General features: G+C 40.4%; 1 protein-coding gene across 8 annotated transcripts in view; it reads right to left on the bottom strand.

Annotated features, from left to right (window-relative positions):
* DYNC2H1 (dynein cytoplasmic 2 heavy chain 1) overlaps positions 1 to 14701 on the bottom strand; it is a 347574-nt gene that overhangs the window by 76341 nt on the left and 256532 nt on the right. For all 8 annotated transcript variants that reach the window (XM_043579184.1, XM_043579187.1, XM_043579185.1 and 5 more), the window contains one exon: positions 7037 to 7246. In XM_043579184.1, coding sequence (XP_043435119.1) covers positions 7037 to 7246 — 210 coding nt within the window. The remainder of the gene's footprint in view (positions 1 to 7036; positions 7247 to 14701) is intronic.

Raw genomic sequence — 14701 nt, 5'->3', positions numbered from 1 at the left:
GTTGGGTAAGTGCTTGGTGTGATAGCTCCATTCTCCACTAAGTGGTACTGCTTAGGTTACTGGGGTGGATCAGTGTGGTGTGCAAGTGCGTGTGCAGGAGAGGTGAAAATGGCATCACCCAGCTTCCCAGTCTCTAACACCAGAATTCTGTGCTCTCACCAAGCAGTCATCAGGCATGCCTCCTTTATCTCTGGTTTCCATCCACTTCCCACTTCTACACTGTCCATGTCCATGCTGTCAGCCTGCCAAGCAGAACCTCTCTCCCAAATTTTATGTCAGATGGGGCTGTGCTTCCAAACCCCTCACTTCTGAGAGCCCTGCAGTTTGGACCTGCTCTAGCCTTCTGGGGGAGGGTCTCCCCGAGCAATGGCTGGTTGCTGGCTGCCTCCAGGAATGCTCATGCAACCGTGCCACTGCAGAGGTCCAGAGACTGCCACCAGGTGCCAGCCTGCCCTAGAAAAAGTACGCACAACTGTGTAGCAGTAGTGGTTCAGGGACTATGACAAATCACAACACACAAATGGCACCAGGTTTCACTGTACCCTAATGTCCTTGTTCCAACACCACCAAACGCGGCTATTCTCCAGGGTCCATTGGGACCTATGCCCATGGAGAGACCACATAGCCTCTACCAAATGCCCTTCAAGCAGGTGAACCGTTTCTTCCCATGTGCCCCGAGGACCTCGCTGCCTGTTAATGGGGATTCACCTTTCCTCGCCACCAAAGCTCCACCAGCTATCAAGCTCTGGAGTTTCCAACTCTGTGCTCCCCTGTTTCTAGAGTCCTAATAGTGCCGAAACCCTCTCCTTTTTCCCTTTCTTGTTCAATCCCTTGTGGATGTTTCCACTCTTTCTCTTTCTCTCCAGCTGCTCTTGGGGGGCATGCTTTTCCTGCACTCCCCCCATCCTGTCCTTTCTCTGCAATAGCTCCCTACCCTCCATGGCTTCTCTCTCCCCCAGTTCACCTCTTCAGGCCTCATATCTGCTGAGTTCTGTGGCTCAAGTTATGCAGATTGTTCTGTTAATCCTCAGATCAATTTTCTAGGTGTGCAGGATGGTTTGGTGCTGATTAGCTGCATTTCAAGGAGAGAAGCAGAGAACTTCCACCTGCTCCACCATCTTGGCCCCTCCCTAGTACACACTTTTAACTTACTATGGTCTATCTTCAAATAACAATAAATATTAAGGGATGCTAGTAAAACTTCAAATAATATTAATGAAACTTCACATATAGCATGCAAGTCTTATAACATTGTACTTCCATTTCCACTGCTAAATTAAGAAAAAAGGACAAAGAGAAGAATAAACTCTAAAGTTAAAATCTCTTCTAAAAAGAAAAAGTATATGTTCTCTTATCATGCACAAAAATGGTATTAAGTTAGGTATACTGAAAGAGAATTCCAAGATACTGGAGATTCTGGGTCTTCACAGGCCCCTGTGCTCTTATGTACATCAGTAGGAACTGATTTCCATTTGTACGTGTATCTAACAGAATTCTAGTTATAAGTGAAGCGAGAGATGAAGAGATGGGGCAATTCCATGCCAGCATTTGATAAGCCTTTGGAGAGGAGTACGTGGACTTCAATGCTCACAAAGCAGGTGAGTGTCTCTTAGAACAAAGACCACCGTGTAGTTGTGTGATATAAGTAATGAGTAAGTGGCGGACAGGGTGGGAAGAACACAGATGTAGGAAACGGCATGGGGATTGCAGTGTGGGCTCTGACACTTTATAGGATAGCATCCCCTTTCTACTTTAGTTTTCTAAGTAGAAGGGGGATGATGAGAGCAGAAGATGAGCAAAGGGCTACAAAAGTGCTCTGAACTGGTAAAGTTTATGTAAAACGTGTGCTACTACTTTAATAGAAAAACGCCAATCATTCACTATTAATGATTATCATTCGGTTAAACATTTGATGACTTTTTAAAGCACTATTTGCATGAAGGTAGGTAAACTTTAGAAGAGGGAGTAATGATGGGGGTGGTCATCGACACTGGTGGGTGGGGCAGGGAAGCCTGAAGGTGACCACGGCTCCCACCTGTCTTCACAGAGTTCTGACCACAGATGGCGTGGGCACGCAGCAGAACCACGTCAATGTCTGACAACACACAGAGTCAGGGTAACACAGAGTGTGATCACCACAGTCAGGGTTGGGGCCCAGGTGCTGTGGGTGCACCTGGTCTGGAGGACCCACTGTGAGACCCCTGCTGTCAAGGAGACCAGGGCAGGGACAGGAGTAAAGGACACACTGTCCAGCAGAGAAGATCTTAACTCTTAGACGCCCTGAGCCTCGGCAGTGCAGCTCCGTATGTAGAGATGCCCATCTGAACAGAGTGCACTGTTCAGCCAGAAGGACGAAATGATTTTGTATTGTATCTTTTCAATTCTTAGCTTTTAAATCATAATTTAAAGCCTATGTCCTAATATGAAAAGAATAGTAACAATATTTTACAGTATTGTTGTCTTTAACAAACATTGTAAGTATTGTGACTTTTTACAAAAGAAGTTTTAGTAAATTATCAGAATCTGTCAAACAAATAAAAGTCATAATTCTCTTAAGTCTTACTCCAATCATGTCAGACACAGTAAAGAAAATGTCAAGTACTGAACTATTTCCTAAATTACATTAAATCATATCACTTAATACAGAACTTGTCACATTCAAATGTAATAAAACATTTAATTTTTATCTTGAAAGAAATGGGATAGTACTGGACCCACAATTTTTGGTAAAACTCATTGGGAAGTAAATGTCAGAAACTATTTTATGGATCTTGTCTTGGTGAAGGTCAGCCTGGTCTCAGCGGAGTCTCATCAGACACCCGGACACATCTCGAGACACTCACTAGGGTATAATATAAATGTGCTTTGCAAAACATACTTTCATCCTCGGAAAGAAGTTTAATCAACTTGTTTTCAATATCACTGTTTTTGAAATACTTTTTGGCAAATTACAAAAAGTATTTCAAAAACAGTGATATTTTAGAGGCTGTATATCTCAATTCCAAGTGTAACACACAAACTTTCATTTAATACATTAATGAAGATTGTCTACACCCTAAACTCACCGTAATGAAGAAGTCATCCGGCCCTGGTGCTGTGCCAAGCGTGCAAACACTGAGTAGAGTTCAGTGAGCCAAAGAAGAGAAAGACTTGCTATCAAGAATGAAAAATCTATGACCTCATGAAAAACACCATCCCTTGATCCTACTCATGGGAAATGTTCACATAATAAAACCCATTGAATTTTTTATCTTTCAATATGGTCTTAATGTAAGCCACATTATTCTACAATTATAAAAAATATTTCTTCATTTTTTCAAGTGTTTATGCCCAAATTCACCCAGATGGTTTACAGGTCAGGTATGCTGATTAACACCACATACGACCCGCTCAATTACCCCACTCCAGGCCCTAACCACCTCTTGGTAGGGTGACTACACAATAACGTATGTGGCATCCCTACTTCTGTTAACTCGTTTTGCAGTGTTACCAGTCAGCTACTCCAAAAGCAGCTTTTTACATAAAAAAGTTCTCTTAAAGTAACAGTAACAAAAACAACTAAAATTTAGAGGATTCTTGCTCTAAGGTGCCAAGCACTTTACCTATGAGTCAATTTAATTTCCATACCAATCTCTTAGACTAGGTACCATTATTATCCTTATTTGACAAGTAAGAAAACTAAGTTTAGGGGCACCTGGGAGGCTCAGTGGGTTAAGCACCTGACTCTTGATTTCGGCTCAGGTCATGGTCTCATGGTTTGAGGGATGGAGCCCCCGTGATGCGGAGCCTGCTTGGGATTCTCCGTCTCCCTCTCTCTCTGCTTCTGACCTGCTGGCATGCGCGCACACGCCGTTTCTCCCTCTCTCTCAAAAGAATGAAATCATGCCATTTACAACAACGTGAATGGAACTGGAAAGTATTATGCTAAGTGAAAGAAGTCAGTCAGAGAAAGACAGATAACATGTTTTTACTCATATGTGGAATTTGAGAAACTTAACAGACGACAACGGGGGAAGGGAAGGGGAAAAAATGGTGTCATATAGAGGGCGAGGTAAACCATAAGAGACTCTTAAAGACAGAGAACAAACAGGGTTGCAGGGGGGTGGGGTGGGTTGGGGGATGGGCTAGATGGGGGATGGGCACTGAGGAGGGGACTTGTTGGGATGAGCACTGGGTGTTGTATGTAAGGGATGAACCATGGGAAATCTACTCTCAAAACAAAGAGCTCACTATAAACTCTGTAGGTTAGCTAACTAGACAATAAATTATATTAGAAAATCATAATAAACTTAAAAAAAAAAGTTTAGAGAGGTTTACGTGACTTGCCCACAGTCACACAGCTCCTAAGTGGCAGACAGACCTATTCCACAGGCCACATTCTTAGCCATTCTGTGTCATTATTTCTACATAAAAATACTTTTATTGCCTACAGATTTTAATCCCAACACCTTTTCTTCGGCTTTTTAAAAGCCTGAAGATCTGACCTAAGCTTAATTTTCTACACTCCATCGAACACAAGTCCCCCTGAACTCTGTTCTCTACTGTATAAGCGGTGTTCTGCCATCAGTGTTACTCTCCTCCTACACCGAATTCCACTGTAATTAAATGTAATACCATACATCTTGCCCTTAGGCAGCATGTAGTTGGATTTTAAAGAAATACACTCTCATGAAGATTAAAGTGTTGATAAATTTACATCTTTTACATTTATATGGAAGGGAGACCTGCCTGGGTTCATCTTGACTGTACAACTACTGGTATAATAGTTAAGCCATTTAATACCTCTGTGTCTCTGGTTAGGTCACTTAACACATTCTGCCTCAGGATCCTCACACTAGAATAATGTTAACAGTAGCACCACCTTGTATTGTTAATGTGGTGATTAATGAGCTAATTAACGGAAAGTTCTTCAAAGCTCTTAGAATCCTGGGTTTCCTTGAAATGGTAAGAAGCTTTCATGATAGGTGATGTATCTACTTTAAATTAAAAATCAATTAGATACCACTTCTAGTGTAACATACTACAGTATTTTGATTATGATTGATTCAAGTAGTTGTAGCAACGCCATCTTCTATGTTCAAACAGACCAGACTTTAAGTTGAGCATCAGGGTTTTCCCTATGTTAAGGGTAAACAGTGTCAGGGCGTGGGGGGAGAATCAGACTCTTTTCTAAGTTCCTATAGAACCCAGGGACATCTTCTCCAGATGCCAAGTTCTGCAGGGTTTACGTTCTCCAAGTCACTAAAATAAACCTATGGCAGATACTCCAATCATTTTGTTTCTCCCCATGGATCTGTAATACATGGATTTTACTGACATGTGTACATGTCTGTATGTACACACATACATACATGTCACACACATGCTAATTATTCAGCAAGAGACATGATTTCCCTTTCTTCTGCTAAAAGTACCTTGATTTTTCCACCAGATAACCATCCCTCCCTTACTTGCAGTATACACATTAACAGATGAAGCTGAATCTATCTCCAGCTGCTGGGACGGGCATTCAGGCGAAGCCCTAGCCAATGAGAGCTTGGCAATTCTGCCCAGAGAACAACCAAGGAACTACACAAGCCAATCATTTTGGATTACAGCTAATCCCAAGATTTTTGCTTGAGTTACCGGGAAAAAGGTTTCTTTTCTGTTGGACTTGGAGCTCAGAGGATAATAAGACTCAGACTGCCAGGATACCACCATGTACAGAGAACCTGCCCCAAAGTGAAATCAACACACATACATACATATATACACACACACACACACACACAGACACACGCATACATATATACACATCCACTCATACGTACACACATACATATATACACACATACATATAAATGTACACATGCATACATACATACATATATATACATCCATCCACACACATACATATATACACATATACATACACATGTATACACACATACATATATACACACACACATACACATGCATACATAATACACACACATACACATATACACACATACATATATACACATACACATATACACACATGCATACACACATATATACACATCCATCCATACATGCACACACATATATACATACACATGCATACATGCACACATACATATATATGTACACATGCATACATATACACACATCATATATACACACACATACATATATACACATCCATCTATATGTACACACATACATATATGCATACACATACATACATATATACACATCCACCCATATGTAGACACGTACATATATACATACACATACATATATACACACATACACACCCATCCATACTTACACTCATACATACATACACACACATGCACACATACATATATACACACATGCATATATACACATCCATCCATACGTATACACATACATATATACACACATACATATATACACACATATGCATACACACCTACATGTATACACACATATGCATACATACACATACGTATATACACACACATATACGTATATACACACATACATACACGAATATACACACATACATACACATCTATCCATATGTACACGCACATGTACATATATACACACCCACCCATCCATACACACATACATATACACATACATATACACATACACACATATATAAACATACATACATACTTATACACACATACACATTCATATATACACATCCATACACACACACACACATATACAAACATACACACCTATATGCATATATACACATACTTACATATATACACAAACACATGCACACATATACATGTGTGTATGTCTATGCACTCACATACAACGTGCCTAGACAGGTAGATAAACAACACAAGCTAAGATCCTAGTGACAATTTGAAGCCCCTGCCTCAAGGTGACTTCATGTTGGCCCCCCTGGGATCCTCCACTGATATCAGCCAATGAATTCCTACCTGGCTTAAGCTAGTTTGAATTGGATTTTCTATTACTATTAACTGTAAGACTTGACAAATGCATACATAATGGAACAGTCACTTTTTACAAGGAAATAAAAACACGTGTCCTTAATTGGGCTTACCTTTTGGTTTAGTAAAGCGCTGGCCAGTTTTTGTACTTCTGAACTCAGTAAGGTGGTCCCTCTGATGACTTTGCTGAGAGCGGCAAGAGACTGGTGGACGGTCTGCACTAAGCGAATGGCATTGAACTGTTCCAGGACGATGAAGGACAGTACTGGAGATCCTTGTCGATCGTTAGGAGGACACACCTTCTGATGAATCAGGTTGGAGTTCTAAAAGAACAGTATGCTATGTCATCCTTCTGGAAATGTGGCATAAACTACTGACACCACAACACTTCACAAGGTACTAAGATCCTCTGTGGTCCCACTTGGTTTTGAAACCCTGGTGTCTTAAGGTGGCCGCATGTGTTACATGTGGAACCACACAGGAAAGGGGTAGGCAGGGGTCTGGGGGAGCCACACTGAGCAGCAGTGGTCCGCACAGGAGCAAGAATGGGGATTGATGGCCCCTCTGAGCCAATGCAGAGAGCACAGTACAGCTACACTATGAATACACAGAGAAGACATCACGCTTTTAAAAAATGTGAATGGATATTTAATTCAAATACGTATGAGCTAAAATCACCATGAATAAATTACAACATCCAAACAGCATAATCTGTGGTGAAACTACTGAAGGATTACGTTGTATCTTTAGTCAGCTGATTATTTTAGGGAAAGCCTTTTTCTATTGACTAAATACATTTGAGTAAATTGTGTTCCTTTGAAGAATGGCTTTGACATTTTAAAGTTCATCTTGTCATTAAAAACCTAAGTGTATTCAGAGAAAATCATTATGTGATTATGGAGCTGCTGGGGGAAATGGTTATGGATACTTTAAATCTTAACTATGAAGCAAGGATTATCTTTTAGACAAGGAAACCTACCCTAAATGGGCACAAAATAGGTACAAATCCAGAATTTTGTATTTTAACTGAAATAATTTTCTAACTAGGATACTATATTAGACTTGAGTAAAATGACACACGAAGTAGTATTTTGTTTTTAACAGAGATTTTAGAAGATGGTTCTCTGAATATTTTTGTCACCCATGGAAATTCTAGCATTGACTAGGCCAAAGGTTACCAATTTTTCCCACAAAGGTCCAGAGAGCAAACACACCAGGCTTTGTGGGTCCTAAGTTCTCTGTCATAATTACTCAACTATGCTGTTGTGGTGTCTAAGTGGCCACAGACAGCACAGAAATGAAAAGACAAGGCAGGGTTTCAATAAAACTATTTCCAGAAAATGAGGGCAGGTATGTCCCTGGGCGGTACTTTGCCAGGCTCTAGGGGACATTATCACTGACTCATGCATTGGTCTATGTGACATCAAGGTCCTGTGAGATATGTGACTCGATGACACTGGTAAGACTGTGGTCTCTTGTACGTTTACCCGCGGTGTATACAACAATGACCAACAAGTGCACAGAGGCGGTGGTTTTTCCTGGTCACATGGCCACGTCTTTGTCCAACATACTTTTTCTAAGATAAGGAAGATATTAAAAGACTCAACATACAATCATTTTAAAGAGCCAAAAAACAAACTAGAAACAGACACAACAGATAGGTAGTTGTACAAAGGTTACAGAAAAGGGGGTAATATCCTCATTTCCATGCAGTAGTAAGTTCAGTTTCATCCTCTGGTAATTCTTCACTCTTCTCCAGATAATTATTTCCTAAAATCTTTCTGGGGCAGAAACCACCTTTCGTGAGTCTTAGTCCCTATGATTAAGTCCAAACCAAGAGTTTACTCAACTCAAAGACAGAAATGAGTGTGTGACTTAGGGTTTCAGTTAACGGAGTGCTTCATTCTCGCGATCATGGAGAGGCTCGGGGAGAGCACACGGCTAACGAGAGACACTCCAGGGCCACGCAGATCCCACTGGGCCTCCGGATAAGAGACAATGGTTTCTTTCCAGCAGCCGGAAACTAAGAGACCCTAAGGTAGAGAACAGGTGCAGTGGTTCTGGGACAACAGGGGGACGGCTCTGTCTCTCTCTCTCACACACACACACACACACACACACGCACACACACGCGCGTAACACATATATAAACACGTTCCTAATCAGACACACGTAGGTAACACGTACATGTAATCTATATACAAACCCATTCCTAATCAGACACACGTATGTACTGCATATATGTAATGCATATAAGTATAAATGCATTCTTAATGAGAAAGTTCAAAAGTTTGAAATTCCTGGAAGAAACTATGTCTCTCCAGAAATGGATTTCTGACAAGATTGTGGAAGGGAAAGGGGAGGAAGGGAACAAAAAAGGAAATAAAATAGGAATAAGTTCTAAGAGGAAGTTCAAGGGCAGAAAGATCCAACAGCCCATTACCAGGTCAGATGGCTGCTCTGTCATTTCATTTCACTGGTCAAACACAGCTTTACTAAACGTGGTAACGACTGACTATTCCTAGGATCTATGCCAAGGTCCTGAATGAACCAAAGGAATCCAAACCAGCCACGTTTATTTATTTAGTTAGTTAGTTAGCTTTAATTTTTTTTTAAGTTTATTTATTTTTGAAAGAGAGAGACAGACCATGAATGGGGGAGGGGCAGAGAGAGAGTGAGACACAGAATCCAAAGCAGGCTCCAGGCTCTGAGATGTCAGCACAGAGCCCGACGCGAGGCTCGAACTCACAGACCGCGAGATCATGACCTGAGCTAAAGTCGGACGCTCAACTGAATGAACCACCCAGGTGCCCCAAAGCAGCCACGGTCTTTTTTTTCAATATATGAAATTTATTGTCAAATTTGTTTCCATACAACACCCAGTGCTCATCCCAAAAAGTGCCCTCCTCAATACCCATCACCTACCCTCTCCTCCCTCCCACCCCCCATCAACCCTCAGTTTGTTCTCAGGTTTTAAGAGTCTCTTATGCTTTGGGTCTCTCCCACTCTAACCTCTTTTTTCTTTTTCCTTCCCCTCCCCCATGGGTTTCTGTTAAGTTTCTCAGGATCCACATAAGAGTGAAAACATATGGTATCTGTCTTTCTCTGTATGGCTTATTTCACTTAGCATCACACTCTCCAGTTCCATCCACATTGCTACAAAGGGCCCTATTTCACTCTTTCTCATTGCCACGTAGTACTCCATTGTGTATATAAACCACAATTTCTTTATCCATTCATCAGTGGATGGACATATTTAGGCTCTTTCCATAATTTGGCTATTGTCAAGAGTGCTGCTATAAACATTGGGGTACAAGTGCCCCTATGCATCAGTACTCCTGTATCCCTTGGGTAAATTCCTAGCAGTACTACTGCTGGGTCATAGGGTAGGTCTATTTTTAATTTTTTGAGGAACCTCCACACTGTTTTCCAGAGTGGCTGCCCCAGTTTGCATTCCCACCAACAGTGCAAGAGGGTTCCCATTTCTCCACATCCTCTCCAGCATCTATAGTCTCCTGGTTTGTTCATTTTGGCCACTCTGACTGGCGTGAGGTGATATCTGAGTGTGGTTTTGATTTGTATTTCCCTGATGAAGAGTGATGTTTAGCATCTTTTCATGTGCCTGTTGGCCATCCAGATGTCTTCTTTAGAGAAGTGTCTATTCATGTTTTCTGCCCATTTCTTCACAGGGTTATTCGTTTTTCGGGTGTGGAGTTTGGTGACCTCTTTATAGATTTTGGATACTAGCCCTTTGTCTGATATGTCATTTGCAAATATCTTTTCCCATTCCGCTGGTTGCCTTTTAGTTTTGTTGACTGTTTCCTTTGCTGTGCAGAAGCTTTTTATCTTCATGAGGTCCAATAGTTCGTTTCTGCTTTTAATTCCCTTGCCTTTGGGGATGTGTCGAGTAAGAGATTGCTACAGCTGAGGTCAGAGAGGTCTTTTCCTGCTTTCTCCTCTAGGGTTTTGATGGTTTCCTGTCTCACATTCAGGTCCTTTATCCATTTTGAGTTTATTTTTGTGAACGGTGTGAGAAAGTGGTCTAGTTTCAATCTTCTGCATGTTGCTGTCCAGTTCTCCCAGCACCATTTAAGAGACTGTCTTTTCCCCATTGGATGTTCTTTCCTGCTTTGTCAAAGATGAGTTGGCCATACGTTTGTGGGTCTAGTTCTGGGGTTTCTATTCTATTCCATTGGTCTATGTGTCTGTTTTTGTGCCAATACCATGCTGTCTTGATGATGACAGCTTTGTAGTAGAGGCTAAAGTCGGGGATTGTGATGCCTTCTGCTTTGGTCTTCTTCTTCAAAATTACTTTGGCTATTCGGGGCCTTTTGTGGTTCCATATGAATTTTAGGACTGCTTGTTCTAGTTGCGAGAAGAATGCTGGTGCAATTTTGATTGGGATTGCATTGAATGTGTAGATTGATTTGCGTAGTATTGACATTTTAACAATATTTATTCTTCCAATCCATGAGCAGGGAATGTCTTTCCATTTCTTTATATTTTCCTCAATTACCTTCATAAGCTTTCTATAGTTTTCAGCATACAGATCTTTTACATCTTTGGTTAGATTTATTCCTAGGTATTTTATGCTTCTTGGTGCAATTGTGAATGGGATCGGTTTCTTTATTTGTCTTTCTGTTGCTTCATTGTTAGTGTATAAGAATGCAACTGATTTCTGTACATTGATTTTGTATCCTGCAACTTTGCTGAATTCATGTATCAGTTCTAGCAGACTTTTGGTGGAGTCTGTCAGATTTCCCATGTATAGTATCATGTCATCTGCCAAAAGTGAAAGCTTGACTTCATCTTTGCCAATTTCGACGCCTTTGATTTCCTTTTGTTGTCTGATTGCTGATGCTAGAACTTCCAATACTATGTTAAACAACAGTGGTGAGAGTGGACATCCCTGTCGTGTTCCTGACCTCAGGGAAAAAGCACTGTTTTTCCCCATTGAGGATGATGTTAGCTGTGGGCTTTTCATAAATGGCTTTTATGATCTTTAAGTATGTTCCTTCTATCCCGACTTTCTCAAGGGTTTTTATTAAGAAAGGGTGCTGAATTTTGTTAAATGCCTTTTCTGCATCGATTGACAGGATCATATGGTTCTTATCTTTTCTTTTATTAATGTGATGTATCACGTTGATTGATTTGCGAATGTTGAACCAGCCCTGCATCCCAGGAATGAATCCCACTTGATCATGGTGAATAATTCTTTTTATATGCTGTTGAATTCGATTTGCTAGTATCTTATTGAGAATTTTTTCATCCATATTCATCAGGGATATTGGCCTGTAGTTCTTTTTTACTGGGTCTCTGTCTGGTTTAGGAATCAAAGTAACACTGGATTCATAGAATGAGTCTGGAAGTTTTCCTTCCCTTTCTATTTCTTGGAATAGCTTGAGAAGGATAGGTACTTTAAACATCTGGTAGAACTCCCCTGTGAAGCCATCTGGTCCTGGACTCTTACTTGTTGGGAGATTTTTGATAACCGATTCCATTTCTTCGCTGGTTATGGGTCTGTTCAAGCTTTCTATTTCCTCCAGATTGAGTTTTGGAAGAGTGTGGTGTTTAGGAATTTGTCCATTTCTTCCAGGTTGTCGAATTTGTTGGCATATAATTTTTCATAGTATTCCCTGATAATTGTTTGTATCTCTGAGGGATTGGTTGTAATAATTCCATTTTCATTCATGATTTTATCTGTTTGGGTCATCTCCCTTTTCTTTTTGAGAAGCCTGGCTAGAGGTTTGTCAATTTTGTTTATTTTTTCAAAAAACCAACTCTTGGTTTCATTGATCTGCTCTCCAGTTTTTTTAGATTCTATATTGTTTATTTCTGGTCTGATATTTATTATTTCTCTTCTTCTGCTGGGTTTAGGCTGCCTTTGCTGTTCTGCTTCTATTTCCTTTAGGTGTGCTGTTAGATTTTGTATTTGGGATTTTTCTTGTTTCTTGAGATAGGCCTGGATTGCAATGTATTTTCCTCTCAGGACTGCCTTCGCTGCATCCCAAAGCATTTGGCTTGTTGTATTTTCATTTTCATTTGTTTCCATATATTTTTTAATTTCTTCTCTAATTGCCTGGTTGACCCACTCATTCTTTAGTAGGGTGTTCTTTAACCTCCATGCTTTTGGAGGTCTTCCAGACTTTTTCCTGTGGTTGATTTCAAGCTTCATAGCATTGTGGTCTGAAAGTATGCATGGTATGATTTCAATTCTTGTATACTTTGAAGGGCTGTTTTGTGACCCAGTATGTGATCTATCTTGGAGAATGTTCCATGTGCACTCGAGAAGAAAGTATATTCTGTTGCTTTGGGATGCAGAGTTCTAAATATATCTGTCAAGTCCATCTGGTCCAATGTATCGCTCAGGGCCCTTGTTTCTTTATTGACCGTGCGTCTAGATGATCTATCCATTGCTGTAAGTGGAGTGTTAAAGTCCCCTGCAATTATCACATTCTTATCAATAGGTTGCTTATGTTTATGAGTAATTGTTTTATATATTTGGGGGCTCCCGTATTCGGCACATAGACATTTATAATTGTTAGCTCTTCCTGATGGTTAGACCCTGTAATTATTATATAATACCCTTCTTCATCTCTTGTTATAGCCTTTAATTTAACGTCTAGTTTGTCTGATATGAGTATGGCTACTCCAGCTTTCTTTTGGCTTCCAGTAGCATGATAAATAGTTCTCCATCCCCTCACTCTCAATCTAAAGGTGTCCTCAGGTCTAAAATGAGTCTCTTGTAGACAGCAAATAGATGGGTCTTGTTTTTTTTTTATCCATTCTGATACCCTATGTCTTTTGGTTGGCACATTTAATCCATTTACATTCAGTGTTATTATAGAAAGATACGGGTTTAGAGTCATTGTGATGTCTGTATGTTTTATGCTTGTAGTGATGTCTCTGGTACTTTGTCTCACAGGATCCCCCTTAGGATCTCTTGTAGGGCTGGTTTAGTGGTGACGAATTCCTTCATTTTTGTTTGTTTGGGAAGACCTTTATCTCTCCTTCTATTCTAAATGACAGACTTGCTAGATTAAGTATTCTCGGCTGCATATTTTTTTCTGTTAAACACATTGAAGATCTCCTGCCAATCCTTTCTGGCCTGCCAAGTTTCAAAAGAGAGATCAGTCACGAGTCTTATAGGTCTCCCTTTATATGTTAGGGCACGTTTATCCCTTGCTGCTTTCAGAATTTTCTCTTTATCCTTGTATTTTGCCAGTTTCACTATGATATGTTGTGTAGAAGATCGATTCAAGCTACGTCTGAAGGGAGTTCTCTGTGCCTCTTGGATTTCAATGCCTTTTTCCTTGCCCAGTTCAGGGAAGTTCTCAGCTATTATTTCTCCAAGTACCCCTTCAGCACGTTTCCCTCTCTCTTCCTCCTCTGGGATACCAATTATGCGTATATTATTTCTTTTTAGTGTATCACTTAGTTCTGTAATTTTCCCCTCATACTCCTGGATTTTTTTATCTCTCTTTTTCTCAGCTTCCTTTTTTTCCATAATTTTATCTTCTAGTTCACCTATTCTCTCCTCTGCCTCTTCAATCCGAGCCGTGGTTGTTTCCATTGTATTTTGCATCTCGTTTAAAGCGTTTTTCAGCTCCTCCTGACTGTTCCTTCGTCCCTTGATGTCCGTAGCAATAGATTCTCTGCTGTCCTTTGTACTGTTTTCAAGCCCAGTGATTAATTTTATGACCATTATTCTAAATTCACTTTCTGTTATATAATTTAAATCCTTTTTGATCAGTTCATTAGCTGTTGTTATTTCCTGG

Source organism: Prionailurus bengalensis, chromosome D1 (genome assembly GCF_016509475.1).
Source record: "Prionailurus bengalensis isolate Pbe53 chromosome D1, Fcat_Pben_1.1_paternal_pri, whole genome shotgun sequence".
Lineage (NCBI taxonomy): Eukaryota > Metazoa > Chordata > Mammalia > Carnivora > Felidae > Prionailurus > Prionailurus bengalensis.
This window is presented reverse-complemented; position numbering and strand designations above follow the sequence as displayed.